General features: G+C 44.7%; 2 protein-coding genes across 2 annotated transcripts in view; both read left to right on the top strand.

Moving 5' to 3' along the window:
- The window catches only part of KIF15 (kinesin family member 15), a 35,750-nt gene extending 29,590 nt beyond the window's left edge, over nucleotides 1-6,160 (top strand). The window contains exons 31-35 of the mRNA XM_048299699.1: nucleotides 1,601-1,673; nucleotides 2,270-2,307; nucleotides 3,926-4,091; nucleotides 4,458-4,589; nucleotides 4,902-6,160. Coding sequence (XP_048155656.1) covers nucleotides 1,601-1,673; nucleotides 2,270-2,307; nucleotides 3,926-4,091; nucleotides 4,458-4,589; nucleotides 4,902-4,985 — 493 coding nt within the window. The 3' untranslated portion in view covers nucleotides 4,986-6,160. The remainder of the gene's footprint in view (nucleotides 1-1,600; nucleotides 1,674-2,269; nucleotides 2,308-3,925; nucleotides 4,092-4,457; nucleotides 4,590-4,901) is intronic.
- A 183-nt stretch (nucleotides 6,161-6,343) lies between these two features.
- On the top strand, nucleotides 6,344-14,530 carry TMEM42 (transmembrane protein 42). Its single transcript, XM_048299712.1, has 3 exons — nucleotides 6,344-6,397; nucleotides 11,106-11,252; nucleotides 12,057-14,530. The coding sequence occupies exons 2-3, from the start codon at nucleotides 11,163-11,165 to the stop codon at nucleotides 12,195-12,197; spliced, it is 231 nt and encodes a 76-aa protein (XP_048155669.1). The 5' UTR covers nucleotides 6,344-6,397; nucleotides 11,106-11,162; the 3' UTR covers nucleotides 12,198-14,530.
- The last annotated feature ends 3,727 nt before the right edge of the window (nucleotides 14,531-18,257 follow it).

Raw genomic sequence — 18,257 nt, 5'->3', positions numbered from 1 at the left:
TGTCCAAACAAATGCAACACATGTTTTAATATAGACATAAATGAACTTTTAAAGCCTCCAATATACAATTAGCCTTTGGTCTATTCAAACCACAACTCCTATCAACTAAAAGAAGCAGGGAGTTCTTAGTGCATATCCAAATTATATCCCAAAGTCCCAAGTCAGGAATCCAACAAGTGAGGAACATAAAAGTAATGCTTTTTTGTGGAATAATTTGGTCTAGAAAACCTACACAAACTGTGAGAAACAAAGCCACAGAACTAGTGTTCCATGGCAACATAACCATTGTTGTTTTCCTGTGATTTCCATTTCAATTCACAACACACTTCCAAGTGTCTGTTGAAAACTAAGCAGAAAGCCTTAGAAACAGTATCACTGTTCAGTAACCTTCCTAATCTGTTCACAAGATTTTAAGTTACTGAAAATAACTTTTTATTGTACTTGATGCAATTATAAAACTCCTAACCAATTAAGTTTTTCCCCTATGGCACACAACAAGGACGAAGTTGTTTTGAGTTATTTGAATTGTATGTGTTTTCTTACTTCCATCCAATGTCATGTTGATTAAAAACTAACAAAATAAAAATTAGTGAAGTCTTCTGAATAGAAGAATCTTTTATGTACTTAACTTGGCAAAACCACTGAGCAGTGATCTTCTAGGAAGTCCTTCTGCAGTCTCCATATGCATGAACATCGTGAACTAATAAATCATGTACCTCCATCCCAAAGCTGCTCTTGTGGTTTAACCCCAGCCAGCAGCCAAGCCCCACGTAGCCACTGGCTCACTCTCCCACCCGTGGGATCAGGGAGAGAATCAGGAGAGCAAAACCCAGAAAACTTGTGGGTTGAGATAAAGGCAGTTTAATAGGGAAAGCAAAAGTCATGCACACACACAAGCAAAGCAAAACAAGGGATTAATTCAGTGCTTCCCATGGGCAGGCAGGTGTTCGGCCATCTCCAAGAGAGCAGGGCCTCATCACACACATTGACTACTTGGGGAGGCAAACACCATCACTCCAAACATCCCCCTATTCCTCCTTCTTTCCCCCACTTTGTTATACTCTGAGCATGGTGTCCCATGGTCTGGAATGTCCCTTTGGTCAGTTTGGGCCACCTGTCCTGGCGGTGTTTCCTCCCAACCTCCCACGCACCCCCAACTTCCCAGCCAGTGTGGCAGTATGGAAAGCAGAGAAGTCCTTGCCTTGGCTCTTTGTAAGTCCTGCTCAGTAACAACAAAAAGATCTCTACATTAACAACCCTGTGTTCAACACAAATCCAAAACACAGCCTCATAATGGCTGCTATGAAGATGATTAATTGTACCCCAGCCAAAACCAGCACAGCTCTCTAACAAATGGTTGCATATTTATTACATTTGTAATTGTTTCCATTAAAACATTCATTTCTCTATACTCTGATGAAAGAAAATGTGTATAGAAGTTTAAACCCTTCCATTGTTGTTTCATGATGTTCAGTATTTTGAGTATGAATACATGTGAAAACAACTGCACACATTTACTGGTTTAATCTGGATAACATATTTTTACAACTGGTTTCCTCTGTTTGTGAGAAACTTTTTTTCTCATTCTTTAATTTCCTAGCGATCAGAAACATCCTGATGTTCAGTACCTCAAGGAGAAAGAGGAGGAGATCGCTGAAGAGCGACTTGCCAAGGTATGTTATCCTTCTCATGTCAGTTGGTGTTGACCTGTTGTGAAGTATTAATGTGATTTTTTTTTTTTTTGTTGGTTTGATTTGATTTTTTTGTTTTCATGGCAGCAAAACAAACACCAAATTCTAGTGAATTTTAACATGCACAGCCTGACACTTAGCTCTCGGTCTAACGCCAGTGAACTGGATGTCAGATTGCACAATTAGCAAAAACGGATTCAGATTGCTAAATCTGACTCATGCCAAGAGTTGGAAAGTGAATATTGCATCACTTGCTACTGTCAAGGCTCTGTCAAAGGGAAGTTAATGTCACAGCAGAGGTTGCCACGGATGTCCCAGACAGAAGAGCCCCTTGTTAAAGCTCTGCTGTGTGTGAGTGGGCAGAGAAACGCTGCTGTGTGTCAGCTGTGCTGGCATGAAATGGGAAATAAGTGCCTACAGCAGAGATGAACTTATAGTGAACATTAGAGATGTGAACTACTAGATAGTAGGATGATCTGGAAGTAGATATGTAGCATCAATTAAGTGACAAATATTTTTAAACATATATGTTTATATTAAACATTAAGACTGCATCTAATGCTTTTGAACTTTTACAGAATAAAGCGGTGGAAGAAATGCTGAAAATCAAAGCAGAGTAAGTATGACTATTGTTTCTTGAACTGGAAACTAGTATTAAACTAATTAATGGCAAAAAAAGGTATATTTAAGCAATAGAAGTCCAAGATCTGACATGATAAAAGGCCTAATTTGGAAGTATTTACACTTCTGCATGATACCTTGAGTTCTTACTCCTTCTCATCAGTAGGTGGTAGTAGCACCTATTACTACATAGCATTATATCAAGACAATACTTTAATGGGTAGAACCATAGAAACTTAAATTGGACAGGATGTTTTTAGTTGTTTAGTTATTTATATGCAGAGAATTCTAATCACATTCCTTTTCAAATTAAATTGAAACTGATTTATTTCTTTATTAATATTGTAAATGTTTCATAATTTTTAAACATAATGTAATTATTTGCTTTTTATGGTTTTTGTTTAAATTTTTTGCAGTTCAGCTTGAAAAATGAAAAATTATTAGAGGATTTCTAAATTGTGTTTGCACTATTGGGCAAGTAGTCCTCAAAATTCAAGTGCTTTGTACCTTGGATGGATAATAGTGAAGAAAGAAAATACTGAATTAGTAGATAAAATTAGTTTGAAAATTTTGCTCCTGCTGTTCTTTTCTTAATCTGTATTGCTTCAGGATTCATAGTGACTGAATCTCCTAACATGTGAGTTATTTACATGTGATAGAATGCTTTCTATGTAAGTAACTTCTTTTAAGGAGGAAGATAGTTTTTATGCACACAGTCATTTAAAAAGTAATTTGCATTAAATTTTCCAGAAACCCTCATCTGGAAATTAGGGATTATTTTGCTATTTGATGCATTGATTTTTCATTCCTCTCTGGTGTCTGAAACACACTGTACAACAGTGCTACAATGTCTCATACCAGCAAATACTGCACAAAGAGGGAAAAGATCCTTTTCTCATCAAGTAAATGTCTTGACAAAGGCAGCAAATGAATACTGTTTTCACAGAGCAGGTCTGAAACATCAGGCTTCAGTAAAACAAAACTGATGACAAAAATGTCATGTATACAATATTTGAATTGGTCTGCAAAATTACTCAAGTTCCTAAAAACAGTAGACAGGCTGCTAAGTTTGATGGCATAGTTTAATATCCTGTGACCTTACCTGCTGAAAATGTTTTAATTCTATCCAAAGTGGCAGTCCTTCTGTTACCAGGCCAAACAGGCTCAGACCATCTGAGCTGCTCAGAGATGTTTCTGAGCAATAAGGCTGTTGGGGGAAAAGCCACAGACAAACAAGCAATTTGGGGGAAACTGGAAGAGCAGCTGAGTTTAGCTGGAAAATTTACATTCCTTAGGTGAATTAATTCAAAGTATTCTTGTAGGTGAAGCTTCTGTTTTCAATCATGAGTGGAGTTGTATATCCTGGATTGCAAACAGCACAGTTCCCAAAGAGAAGAGCAGCTTTAAAACACTGCCTCTAGTTGATAGTACCAAACATAAGAACTGTGAAGCAGAATGAAGTTTTTCCCTTCCCTTAGCACTAAATTCCAAGGAACATATCTCAAAAGAGTGCTTTTAAAGGAGCCTCCCTCCATGTCCAAGACTGACTTAGTAATTCAGTTATATGGCATTCATGTTGGTTTTAATGTTTTATGATTCTTTTACACTGGCAGATTAGAAGAGACCAAAAATATCCTCAGAATCCAAGAGAAGACCTGTCGTGAAATGACTCTGGAGATGGAACGAACAAGAACTTTGGAGCTCAAAGCATTTAATGAGAAAGAAGAAATTAGATCAAAACTGGAGGAAGCATACGAAGAAAGAGACAGAATTGAAAAGGTTACACATGTATAATTTTTTTTGTCATCTTCACAGTAGGATCTCATTTAGCAGAGGTACAGCTGTTTTGCAGCTTAGTTCTATTTGTGATGTTGTTCTCTGCGCTAATGAAAGCCTGGGTTCAGAAATCAGTGTTGCAATTTGTAGTAGTACAAATCTAATGGTGCTCCTTTTTTTGCTCTTTAGAGAGATCTAACAGTATCTAAGGAGACATAAGACAAATACGTGTTTCCTGAATGAACCAACTGTTGCATCATATGTTACAAACTTAAATGTTAGTATGTTAATAGTTCTAAGAAGCTATTGCTTCTGAAAAGAGAAGGAGAGGCTACTGCTAAGAGGTACACAATGTATTTGTTATTACAGGAAATAGAATTGCTGAGGAAGCAAGTCGACTCGCTTGCTGAGGAGAATGGGAAATTACTTGGTCATCAAAACCTAAACCAGAAGATTCAGTATCTTGTGAAACTGAAGAAAGATAATGCTAAACTCACTGAGGTAAGTTGCAGAGTAGATTACAGATGAAGTAATGGCCTGACACAGAAAAGAGCTAAGCTTTGAGAATGAAAATTAAAATTCCTGCTCCTCTGTTGGAGAGGAACAGAGATACCTGTGATTTTATGCAGCTGACTATGTCATGGCTGGTCTGTCTCCTCACAGGCCCCAGACAAGGATCTTCATTTTATTTCCTCAAGTATATAGTGTATAAAACACTTGAACAACTCTAGATACCGCTTTTGTAAGAATACAAAAAAAAAAAAGTGAGGGTAATTTCCTTAATATATGCATGGTTTTTTCTCTGTTTTACAGGAGACTGAAAAACTACGAGTTGAAAATGCTTTTTTGAAAGAATCAAAAAAATGTGACATTTGTAGACATTATGATCAGCTGTAATGACCCAAATAAAACTGCAGAGGCATATTTTTGAAGTCTACAGAATAAGCAAAAGCCAATTGTCAAACTTGACTTTTGCTGTGGTTCTGGAATAATCAAGTATTTTAGTTTGTAGATTTTTTTGCTGGTAATAACTCCAGGTGAAGATTGTTATTCCAGCTCTGTGGGCAGCTTTCAGTGACATTTTAACACCTTTTTGTAATTTTTCAATTTCAAAAACTGATTTTGTATAGGTGCTGGCAGATGCTTCCTTGAAACTTTTGTAACCTTGCCAAGGAAAAGCTTTCTCACTGGGAACACACCTGGATTTTTGTCTTCTTTTGTGCTCTTCTTCAGGTTCCTACCTCTTCTGAAATGCTACATTTTCCACCAGAGCCAAAATTGAAAAAGCACAATTTCTTTGTGATTATTTCTTTAGTTAAACTTAAACATAGGATGACTTTCCTGGGTTACTTAAAAATAATTTTCATATTGGACTATCTTCAATAAAGCATAAATGTGAATTTAGTAACAGGCTTGTAAATAGTACTATAAATATATTTTTGGGTTCTGTTCTTTCTTTATTTGCAAATAAAATGTTTTTCAAACCTTTCTTCTGTTAGTATAGACTTAGAGTTCTGTATTAGCACTGTAGGAAATTCTAAGTATTTTGCAACCATTTTCTTATCAAAGAAGTGAAAAATGTTAGGAGAGATGATGTGAAAATATGCAGAACATTTTAGGAGTACAGTGTAAGTTCATGTAATCGCACTTAAGATTTATTGCAAATAACTGAAATGTTTATTAGTGGCACACAAAACGTTGATTTCTATAGCAATATCAAACTAGGTTTTCTGAGTACTTCAGATTTGTTCCTACTTGAGCTGTGATGTGACATACAGAAATAAAAAGCTGACCTTAAAACGGGGGAGGTGTTGGGGTATGAGTCGAGGTCAGAACTACCACGGATGAGGAGCACTCAGACCAAGAGGCATTTGTCAAGGGTCATTTTATTTGTGACTGCCATATTCTAGGTTCATAAATGTTCCTTTCTTGTCTGTTTCTGGACTATTTCCATGTAGGCAGAGGTTTCTGCCCTTTTTCTGTGTTGTATGTGGCTACAGCAGGAGCTGCGTTGTTCTCCTCCTCCATCCTGTCCTGTTTGTTTCAATAAAGCTTTTTTGTACATAAGCGAACACGGCCCACGTGCCCTCCCTTCCATTCCCTCCCCTCCCACCGCGCCCCGGGTGCGGGCCCGCCGGTGCGCGGGGCGGCGCTGGCGCTGCGCGGGGCTGTCAGGGGCGGCCTGGGCCGTGCGGGCCATGCGGGCGGGGGCCGGGGCGGCGGCGGCGGCCGCGGGGGGCCTGGGGGCGGCGGCGGCCGCCGCGGCGAAGCTGGCGCTGGGCCCGGGCGGGGAGGCGGCCGGCGGCCCGGTAAGGAAGCAGCAGGCGGGGCTTGCTGGGCGCCCCGAGTGCCCGTGCGGCCGCCCCGCAGGCGGTGCTCGGCGCCAGGGCTTATCGCGGCGGTGGGGGGGAAGGAGTGCGCTGATTCTTCCTCCGGCGCTTCCAGGGGCTGCCCTGGATTTGCAGGGAAAGGGGGGCGGTTTCGGAGAGCGGAGCCGTGACTCACCCCTGGGGGAGCCCAGCCTTGCCGGGCTGACTGATGCGCGGTGCCGACGTAAACAGCGGGGAGAGCGCAGCGAGGCTGCCGGGCGTGAGGAGAATGAGCGTGGTACGGGAATGCCCCGAACCAAGCCCAACTCTGGGAGCCCGTTTGCGGTGCTTCTACGTCAGTGTTACTTTAAAAGCAGGATGTTAGTATGACTGAGCATCAAACGCTTGTCGTTAGCCCACTGTTTTGCTGATAGCAGCGCCCTTTTATTCTATCTCTGCTCGGCCGTGACCAGAGCAGAGAGGTGGAGCCCTTGCTTTCCACTGTGCTGCTCACCTGATCCTTGGGTATTCGTTGGTGATGATCTTTATCTCGGCCGTGTTTCTCAGACTTCCGTGTGCTTGAGGTTACATGGAACTGCTGGCCCTTCACTTCAGAGGTAATGTCCTTACCTCCAGGAGTGACCTCAGGCACAGCCGCGGCAGAGGTGAAGAGGGGCACGAGGTTGTGTGAGAATGGGGAGAGGAGGAAGGCAGCATACGTGTATCCTAAAAGTGCTTTGGGGAGATCCATTCACGTATATGTTGTTATTCACATGGGAAATGTACATTTGAATTTGAAATCCAAAAGGGAACCCACAAGGGAAACTAGATCTGAAACAAATCCAGCCTTGCACCAGGGAAAAAAAAAAAAGAAAATTGACCTGTGTGATTATTAGAGAGGGTTAAAAAGGCAAAACCTCAATACCTGCTAATCCTGTTAATCCTTTCTGATATCTCAGAAATGGTGACAGAAAGGAGAATTTTAAAAAAAATTAAATCCTGATACTCTTTCCCTTGCCCCAGAAAACCCCAAATTGTGCTCTGCACTGACCTAATGGCAGAGCATGGAATTACTCAAAATGTTGACAGCATCTTTTCTGAGTATTTTTCTGTGTTGACATTTATAAAAATATTGCCCGTTTGTTTAGGGGACTTTTTTGTTCTTTTTTTTTTTTTTTTTTTTTTTGAAGCGCTATGACAAAGTGTCATGTCATTGATGTGGAGTGTTGCCAGAAGGTTAAGGATGATGATCCTTCCCCTCTATTCAGCCCTAATGAGGCCAAACCTGGAGTTTTGGGTCCAGTTCTAAGCTCCCCACTGCAAAAAAGAGGTAGAGGTACTGGAGAGTCTAGCAAAGGTTCATAAAGATGATGAAGGGACCAGAGCATCTCATCTGTGAGGAGAGGCTGAGAGAGGTGGGACTGTTCCTTCTGGAAAAGAGAAGGTTCAGGGGGATCTTTTTGATGTGTAGAAATACCTGCAGGGAGGGCGCACAAAGGATGGAGCCAGGCTCATTCCAGTGGTGCCCAGTAACAGGACCAGAGGCAATGGGCACACACTGAAGCACAGGCGGTTCCCTCTGAACATCCAGAAACACCTTTTCACTGTGAGAGTGACCAGGCACTGGCCCAGGTTGCCCGGGGATGTGGTGGAGTCTACATCCTTGGAGATAGTCAAATACTGTCTGGACATGGACCTGGGCAATCTGCTGGAGTGACAAGGTTGGACCAGATGAACACCAGAGGCCCCTTTCAAGCTCAACCATGCTGTGATTCTGACTGTTTCTTTTTTCTGGCCATATTGGTTTCTTTCAATTTTCAGGTCCATGCTAGGTGACAGTTATTAATTGAATTAATCAGCTTAGCTGTAAAACTAGCCAAATTTTATGTAAATGCCGTGATCTTCCTAATAGCTTAAATTGCACAGGACCTGTAGATGCATAAGTGTTTCAGTGCACGCATGTGGCAAAGGCATTTCTGCCGAGCCGCCACGAGGGGTCAGAGATTCAAGGGGTTTTGTGTTGGGAGGAAGAGCTACAGAAATCCCAAAATAAGTATAATAGCAGCCATCACTTGTGCAGCGTGGAACATGGCAGCAAAAAGTGTATTGACACTTCTAAGAGCTGATGATGCAGGGTAGCAGGATACTCCACGGCAGCACAGGGATGGACTTCCTGGCTAGAAGGATGCATTGTGGTGGCCCAGCCTGAGAGCGACCTGATCAGGAAGGGTCAGTGCACTTGAACAAAAGTTCTTTGCTTTTTCCGCTCCCCTGCCAGTCTTCATCTAAAATTACTTCTGCCACTTCAGGAGTGATTCTGGATTATCTATGTACACTGAAATGTACACTGAAATTAATCTTTGCTTAGAAAAGCAATCAGAACAGTAATCCTTGACTCACTGGGGTGGCTCAGCTGAGCCCTTAGCAGTGGAGGAATTTATCTCCCTCCTTCCTTGTGGAGAACACGTGGGGATGTTCCTATCTCTCTGTCTGCGTACCATTGCGATGACCACTCCACTGCCCTGGGCACAGAGGAACTTGACCTTTCTCTGATAAACCTTCCTAATGGGCATGTGCCACCTGCAGCTGATTTTCCTGGCTCTGCATTAGGAGATCAGAAGAAGCCATGGGTTCAGAGTCACTTTTGAAGGTGGCATAGTTGCTGTGATGGTGGGAGCCAGCTTTGCTTCACTACTGGTAGTCTCAGACTAGTTCAAGTCAGGCAAGACCTCTGCAGGTCTCTACTCCAACCTCTGCTTACACATGACCTTCTCCAGATAAGTTTTACATACTTAGAAGGCTAGACAGGCCATGACCTCTGTTCCAGTGCTTCATCACCTTTGCTGTTTCTCGTGACAGATCAAAATTTCACTTGTTCCAGACTTTACTTGTTACCTCTTGTCATATCCAAATGGACCTTGGAGAAGAGCCTGAGCTCCATCCTGCTACACCCTCAGGCTATTGGTTGAAGGCAGTAACAAGATCTCATTTTCTTAAGGGTTTTTTTTTTTGCCTCAGCAGCATGGTCTCTTTCTGATCCAGAAATACACTGAATTTAGGTAAAACACAGAGAATTGGGTTCCCCTCTCACCTCTACTCCCAGGTCTGCCTACTCACTAGAAGTGTGTGGATGTACATAACTGCCTGAGGAAAGTAAAACTGCCTGGTCATGCAGGCAGAGGGTGAAACTGGGAGGCAAACCCCATCCTGTGGGGAGCCGTAACACAGCTGTTTTCTTCCTCAGAGGAGTGGTAGTAGCTGGACATGGTTGTCCCTCTTACCCATCCACACAGGGTTTACCAGGGCGTCAGTGGGAAAACAGAGTGCTTCACTGGTGCGAATCATTCTGAATCTTTAATGTTGCCCTGATCAGTTGCAAAACTTGAAGACCTTTGCCACAAGTGGGGCAAAATGAGGACACACACCTGCACCATCCCTCACAGGAGTGGGATTAGCCTCGGAGAGCTTGTGCCAGCCATCAAGCATGGATTTGCTTTGCGTTATTTTCCTTTTAACTTTGTGCTTGCTGTATCACTTGCTTCAGAAAACTGTGAGCTCCCCCACTGCTTGCAATTAGTACTTTCTTCTTCTGAGTGGGAGCAGGACACAGTTGGTGGACCCTGTTGATTTGGGCACCTGGCAGGAGGACACAGTGCAGCCATTCCCACAAGGCAGGTGCCACCTCTGAGCTGTGCTTGTTGGTGGCTTCACACCTGCATTTCTGTCTGCTTCAAGATGGATCCCACCATGGACTGAAAGGTGACAGGCTATGAAGCTGTGATTGCTACAGGCTTAGACAAAGCTTTGCTTTCACTTGTCACTGTTTGTGAGAGTTGTGATCTGCCTGCCTGTGATCTCCCTTGGTGTCTTCACATCAACTACATGGTACCCAGGGGCTGGGGAGATGGCCTCATCTGCTTAAACTAGGAAGGGATGGGGGACACTGTGAATAGCAAAAGCTTTTTAGGTGCAACTGTGCCTTTTTTCAGACTGAGGCTGTTACACATCTGGTCAGGTTGTCTAAGAAGGGAGATCTTTCTTGAGGCCCTTGAATTCAGAGGTGATTTTGTTGCTGCTAAATGCTAGAGCAGAGACCTCTCAGTAAATCTACTCTCCAGTGAGTGTGTAAAACAAGGCATGAAGCCAGTCAGCTTTTCCTTTCCGCCCAGAGATCCTGCTCTGCTCTCCCTGCAGCAGTAAGGCAGGCCAGGTCCTGGGAGCTCGTAAGGACCAGTGCTTTGGGACCACCCATGTCTTGGCTCAGATTCACAACAGTTGGGTTCTGGAGCACACTCAGTGCCAGCATGTGCATCTCTGGTGTTTGTCAGACTGAATTTGACCCTTTTCCATACATCAAGTGATAAGTGAAGGGCATTTATGGGCGTTGCATGTGGCACCACATTGTGAGCTGGAGAGCTTTCTGGAGATTGGCTTCTGGCATGGCAGCTGCTGCATATTATCACAGGACTTCTCAGCTTATAGTATGAGGCTGGGCTTGCAGCGGGACATGGCAGGCTCACAGTCTATCCAGGGCTGTTCCCTCGTTTCCATTTCCTTCTGTGATCTAATATATTCATCTTCATGTAATACTAGCTGTAATTCAGTTTTAAAAGCTCACACCATTGGGTTTGGCTCCAAAGTGGACATGAATTATTGAGGTTGAATGAGTGGAGGGTGAAAATACACAGTTTTCCATTTTGTCCTGCAGCTGCCAGTGCTGCTTCACCTCAGCTGTGTTGGCCTGGTGTTTGTGTGCAACGCAGTGATGTGGACAGTCTTCACAAAAGCCTTACGACTCTCCTCCTCCTCGGCTGCTACCTCTGTGACAACAACAGCCTCCAACTTCATCTCTTCGGTGAGTAGACCCCTTCCCCAGGCACTGAAGCCTGAGGAGCACAGCAAGGTGGGAATGCCCATGCTGGTTGTAGCTCATCTCCCAGTGCAACCAGCATTGCTGGCCACAAAGGGAGAGTTACAGGAAATTGTGAAACGATAGTGTCAGGCCTCAGCTGCTCTGATAGTTGTTCACGGCACAGGTGGTGGAACTTTCCTGGGTGGTACAGGAGGAAGGGTGCTGCTGCCCAACATGATGCCTTGCAGCAGCAACACAGTTTACTGAACTTTTCTAATTACCAGTGGGAGCTGGAGCTGGGAGCTTTGCTTCATTTTGCTTTTCCTTTGCAGCACCTCACTTATGCCAAGCCAGTCACCCTAGCTGGGTATGAAGATGCATCACCTCTAGTGACAGCAAGAGCATCTTTGACCCGCAGGTTTTTTCTGCTTGCTTCTCACTCTTGGCAGCTGTCCACCTTGCTTCTGTGCTCCTGCTGGCAGACAGCTCATGGTGGTGTCCAATAATCAAGTGTAGTTACCCAGTGGGAGATTTGGCTCCTTAGAAGTGCCAGGAAGGCAGAAAAGCACATGTGCACCTGCCACACCCTGCTTTTGGGACCACAATACGGCTGTGCTTCCAGGCTGCTGGTGGAGTTGGTCATCTCCAGCATCACCTTCAGCATTCCTGTTGGTCATCCAAGTAGGAGTTTCCTCAACCAAGTTTTTTCCAGGGCTGTCTCTCCCAGAAGTCCTCACAGCTCTGGCAACACAAGAGGCCTTGGGGAAGCTTGGCCCAGCAAAGCTTTCTGTCTCTCTTTTCCTTCAGGCTATCCTAGGAAAATTGCTCTTTGGGGAGACGTGGACGCCTCTGTGGTGGATCGGCCTCGCCGTGACGGTCTGCGGGCTCATGCTGCTGCACACAGCTGCACCCCAGCTGGTGCAGGTCCCAGCGGAGAAGAAGGAATGATAGCTGCTGGAGGCGCCACAGTGCCATGCTGCCCCTCTCCAGCCTGTCTCATGATGCCATCCCCAGTCCCCACCAGGCTCTGAACACGTCGGCCACGGAGGTGCTAACACCTGCTCACTGCTGATCTGCTGACTTGCAAAATCATGTTGGTCACATCTTTCCTAGTGGTGGTGTGGTGGCAGTGACAGCCTTGGAGGGAGCTGGTCAACTCTGAGTCAGTATTGTGAAAATCAGGGGCAGAGGCTTATCAGCCGCTCCTCCTCTTCACACCCTGTGGCTGTGGAGCTTTCCCGGTTTGGGGAATGCTGAAAGTAAACATGGTGGCTGTGGAAGGTGCTTGTGCATCAGTATTTTTCCATAAAAGGACCTATCCCAAAATAGAAAAGCAATCAGAATTAGATGCTGAGGGCAGCTGATATTTCTGCTCTGCTGTTTCTGACTTTCTGTCTTGAAATGGCTCTATGCCTGCTGCTACCTGTAAGGCTATGGAGCCTTTCATTAATTTTTTCAGCTTCCTCTGTCAGTCACATACACCTTTTAACTTGCCATTTGTATCTGACATCTTTAATTTTCACTTACCCATTCCTGACATGTTACTCACTGTATGGTTGCTGCTCTTTCCTTTAAACTCTTACCCAGAATAGGATTTTATCACCATTCCTGCTTTGTGTAGGTCAAAGTGTATTTTCAGGACAATACAACAGGCAGCATGTGAACAGTCAGCTGTTCACTAAGAGTGTCCATCTTCAACATGTCCGCCATGCCCACTCAAGTTGACAATTGCTTTAATGTTTGGTCAAATGGAGTTTCTCAAGCCATGTTTTTTCTACACCTCTGGGTGATGCTTATTCCCATTCATGTTACACAATCAACCAGATCACTGGTATCCAGGTATCTGGTAAATTTTTCCTCAGTGATTACTCCCTGTTCAGGTGTCAATTTGGTGAATGTGTCACAAATCATCATTTGTAAGGTATCGGCTTCATTCCCCTGCCCACATCTTTTTTTTCTTGGAAATTCTTCAATTGGAATCCTAATTAAGAAATACAATGATGCCTATAAACATATGCATCATGCTAGTGATATCACTTGTTTGCTCTGGGCTTGCCAGGTTGTCTCTGTCATCTTGTAATGACAGAAGGTGAGTCATGGTTGTGGCATGTGCAGAAAACCTAAGGACATATGTCTGTGAATGTCTGTATTGGAACCTGCCAGGTCTGTCATGACTGGCAGATCTGCGCTGTGTCGTGTGAAATAGACTTGTGGATGGAAATGCCCCTGGAGTTGTGCTCATGCCATTTTCTTCTTTGAATCAGAAAGAAGAAGAGTCATTGTCCCCCAGAAGAGGCCAAGAGCTGTTTGCTCCATTCCCTGCCATTCTAGCTCACCACATCTGGCAGCCATGTCCCAAGAGGGGCAAAGCCTTTGCCTCTCCCCTCAGTGTGCTCTCAAGTCTTCCCCTCAAAGAGGGGAGCTGCATATGTGGTGGAGGAGAGGGCAGAGTGCTCTGAGTGTCTTTCCTCCCTGCCACCATGGGTTTTTGCACCTGGGGAGCTCTCTGGGTGGCAGCAGTGGTAGAGTGGGACACATCCAGTTGCCTGGGATGCTGGGACCTGATACAGGGACCCAGCATCCCTCATAGGTCTGCAGACATGACAGCCAGGAACTATGCATTTCTAAGTACATCAGGTCTCCTTAGATCTTCATACATGATGGGAAATTAATGAAGCCTGATTTATTTGCCCTTGTTATTAACCCTCAGCCAGCTGTAAGCCATGGCTGCCTTCATGCAAACAGCAGTAGAAGGACCAGGTTCTCTGGTTAATTTGGCTGTTGCCCATCTCCTAATAAACCATTTGGAAAGCTTTTTAACCTGGAGTGTCTCAAAACTGACATTTCTTTATTACCATCGTTGTAGGTCAAGGTTTAGGATGTGTTAGTTCGTGTGTAGAAGGTGTGAGCAGCACTTTACTTGGTGATGCTCACTTTAAGGCGGATGAATATAATTTATTTTATTACATTTACGACAGGGCTGTAAATTCTGTCATAAATGCTTGAAGGTGGGAACGGAAGCAAGTTTTCCTCCAATTCCCATGGGAAGAAAATATTGCCAAGCAGGACTCATTTTACAGCAGAATTCCGCTCCTCTTGTGTACACAGGGTTTGGCCCATGTCTGCCAGTGGGGCCAGGGCTGCAAGAAAGGCTGCAATCACTGCATGGCAAAGCAGTGCACCTCTGGTAAACAGTTCCTGTGTGATCATCAAAATGTGGCTGAAGGTAATAAAAAAAAAAGGATGCTAGCATTTCCAAAATAAAAGTGTCCAAAGCTCAATGGCTGAAACTCTTTTTTTACAGATATTTTAGACACCACACACGCACACAAAAAGCAATGTGAGACTAACAAATGAGCAGTGCTTGACAAGTCAGTGGTTCAGATGTGGTGGACCTTGTAAGGTTGCTGAAGATCATGACCAACTCCAAGACCTTAGTTTACCAGGGCAGAAGGTGGTTTACCATTATGTGGGAACTACAGCAGTGTGCTTGCATGGAGTTTTTGCTCAGTTGAGGCGAGTTGTTACTAGAGAAGAGTCTTGGGCACATGTTTCCACTCAGATTCCAGCAAAATACACTTCTGTGTGCACAACTCACAGAAGCACAGTTCTGTATCCACAGCACTGGTGGATAGGGGCAAAGCCATGGACATTGTCTACCTGGGCTTGTGCAAAGCATTAGACATTGTTCTGCACGACATCCTTGTCTCTAAATTGGAGAGACATGGATTTGATCCCAGGCACACCTACAAGTTGGGCAGAGATGTGATTGACAGCAGCCCTGTGGAAGAAGGGCTTATGGGTGGTGGCTGGCCAGAAACTCAACATGAGCCAGCACTGTGGCTGCCAGCCCAGAAAGCCAAACAAATCCTGGGCTGCATCAGAAGGAGCATGGCCAACAGGTGGAGGGAGGTGATTCGGTCCCTCTGCTCTTGCGAGACCCCACCTGTGGTGCTGCATCCAGCTCTGGAAGAACATCCAGCACAGGAAGAACATGCAACTGTTGGAGCAAGTCCAGGAGGTCACAAAATTGATACGGCGACTTGAGCACCTCCCCTATGAAGACGGGCTGAGAAAGCTGGGGCTGTTCAGCCTGGAGAAGGTTGTGTGGAGACCTCATACCAACCTTCCAATATCTGAAGGGGGCCTACAGGGGAACCAGAGGGCTCTCCATCAGGAACTGCAGTGATAGGACAAGGAATAATGGGTACAAACTGTAAGAAGGGAAATTCAGGTTAGATAGATGGAAAGAAATCTTTACTGGAACAGGTTGCTCAGAGAAGCTGTGGATGCCCCATCCCTGGTACTATTCAAGGCCAGGTTGGATGGAGCTCTCAGCAACCTGGTCTAGTGGAAGGTGTCCCTGCTCCTGGCAGGGGTTTTGGAACTAGATGATCTTTAAGGTCCCTTTCAACACAAACTATTCCATGATTCTCTCACCTCCCAAGTGCTGGCTGTAACAAGTCTTTCCTGCACCTACCTCTCATTCTCAAACACAACACTTAGATTTTCAGCATCTTGTTCATCATCAAGCGTGGCCATACCATGTTATACTTTTAAAGAGTAGAAGAAGCAGGTGCATGGTTAACAGGAAGGCTGACAATGACACTCGGGAATATTCAAATAAGTACACTTGTATTAATGGTGGGAAGCATTAGAAAAATCTGTTGTATAAACAAGGTCCAGGAGTATTGTATTCTAAGGTAAACAGTGTCTCATATACCTTTACAAGGAACAAAGCCAGATGAAATTATAGTTTCAGTTGAACCTTAAACCATAATTTGACTGATTAGATAAGGAAATATACATAAAAACTTCTAAATGTCCCTATGGTCATTGACAAGGAGCCTCTGAAACTTGGAAAGTTTGTACAGTGTCTCAGTCACAGCTTATATTGAAATCACTTGAAGGATGGTATGTTTGCCCAGGTGATAAGTATTTGAAGTAGATGTGATAAATAAGTTTGGTAGATTGTTCTGCTGAGTTTCGTATTTTTAAAATTTTCAAGGAATTTGATTCAGTGCCCTCTGTTGACCCTTCAGAGACCTTAAATGATCACATTGCAAGAGTGTCCCATACGCACACATAATTACAGGATCTTGCAAGCAGTGGGGTGTTTTCAAAGAAGGAAGTCCTGTGAGGCAACATGCCAGAAGAGTGGCTCTGACCTTGTCTGGTACAAAAAAACCCATGAAATTAGGGATAAATGGGTACTAATCCTGACATGCTCAGAGTTCCAGGTGCTCTGCTTGCCTTCTGCAAAGAGCAGCTGCAAACCTTCATTTTGGGGATCTGAGAGGTGCAAAGGGAAGTCACACAAGATGGGCACTTATCCTTAGCAAGCATTGTGGTGCCTGCAGCTCACTTGGTCTTGGAGAAAAATCTGGGGTGAGCTCAGGTCAGTGGTAAAAGCTTTCCCAGGAGAACCAGGGCTTTGCCCCTAAAATTCAAGGGTGTGGAGTGTTGTACAAGGTGACTTTCTAATGGAAAGGATCGAAGAAGACAATATTCCTGAAAATGTTGTTCTTCCTTAGGAAGGAACAAAGTACTTTAGACTGTAAGACCACACATTCTAGCTTTAGGCAGATGGTTGTTGGGCTGGGTGTTTCAGTGCCCTTTCTAAGGCAAGTCTCTTTCTAGATACCTTAACACCAAAAAAAAAAGGTCAGCAACTTGCTTGTAAAATCTGAAATGGGGTCCTGGGCCATGGGCAGGGAGGAGGGGAAAGCCCTGTGGGTTGGGCAGGGGCAGCCAGTCCCAATGGTGCTCTCAGAGTCCTGACGCTGTCAATGGTTCTATCTGGAGTGTTTTTTCCAGTGCTGGAGCCCCAAGTTCAAGAGGAGTGTAGGAAACTGGTCTGGCTCAAGGATTCCAAGATGGCAGGGGCCTAGGAGGAGAGGCTGAGGGATGTGGGCTGGTTAGAGACAAGGAAGGCTCAGGCTGACCCAGTCAGCCTTGGAAAAGAGTTACAGAGGCAACGTAGAAACAGCCAGTACTAAACAAGGCAACAGGCACAGGTTCTGTCTTAGGGCTTTCAAGCTGGCCATCAGGGGAAAAAATGTCATTAGGAGGTTAGTTGCCAGTACAGGCAGCAGAGTCTCTGCCCATGGAGGTTTTCAAGACTCAGCTAGACAAAGCCTCAAGTGACTCAATCTAGCGTTGGTGACCATCCCATCTGGGCAGACAGTTGGATTTCCTGTGACCTAGGGGCCAATTTAATGACCAATGCCATCTATAATTGGAAACTGGTTTGACCTTCTGCCTCCATGCTTAGCAGTTCCCATTAAATCCTTCTGTGTCAGAGAAAGAAGGTTCCTCCTTGAGGCACCATGCAGACCTAGGCTGCCAGAGGCTTGTACTCTAACCACAGAAACCATAATGGACACTTGCATGTGCATTTATAGCCTGAAAACAAATTTATCAAAGGAGAAGGACTCGACCATTGTGAAGTGCTTTGTGAATTTGAGCCTTTGCTGGTTGAGAGGACAGCCAGGTGGGTGCAATGTTAGCAATGGCTCCCAGGGCTGAGCAGTGCTGACCAGCTGCAGCACCCCAACGTGGCGTGCCCAGAGGGATAAGCCTGGATCTTGTGGTACTCCATCCTGTAGCTGTCTGCAGCACCACAGTGACCCATGGCCGGTAGCACCACTTGGCATACACAGGAGGGTGTTTGCCTCGGAGCAGCCAACCAGCCATGCCATTCACTCTCCAAGGAAAAGTTTTGGTTTCTGACTGTTTAAAAACGGTATTAGTTGTTTCAATTTTTCCTTGAGGTTTAAGGAAGGGTGTCTGTGAGTGGCTGTATAAATTGCCAAGACTTCCTAAGCAGCTCCCTTCATGCCCTTGAAGTCCTGAGGGATTGCTGGTGCTGGGTTAAAGCTTGGGGAGCTCCTGGGTGGGGCCTCCCACTCCCATTTTGCTGGGGTGAGATGATGCACACCTTGCTTAGCCCTGCACAGGTTTTGCATGACACATAGGCTCCACTGCACCCTGAGGGCATAAATCCAT

The sequence above is a fragment of the Corvus hawaiiensis genome, chromosome 1, assembly GCF_020740725.1.
Source record: "Corvus hawaiiensis isolate bCorHaw1 chromosome 1, bCorHaw1.pri.cur, whole genome shotgun sequence".
Classification (NCBI taxonomy): Eukaryota; Metazoa; Chordata; class Aves; order Passeriformes; family Corvidae; genus Corvus; species Corvus hawaiiensis.
This window is presented reverse-complemented; position numbering and strand designations above follow the sequence as displayed.

Coding starts and splice junctions, on each gene's coding strand:
- TMEM42 (XM_048299712.1), top strand. CDS start 11,163: ATGTGGACAGTCTTCACAAAAGCCTTACGACTCTCCTCCTCCTCGGCT. Junction 11,253..12,056: donor CCTCCAACTTCATCTCTTCG/GTGAGTAGACCC, acceptor CTTTTCCTTCAG/GCTATCCTAGGAAAATTGCT.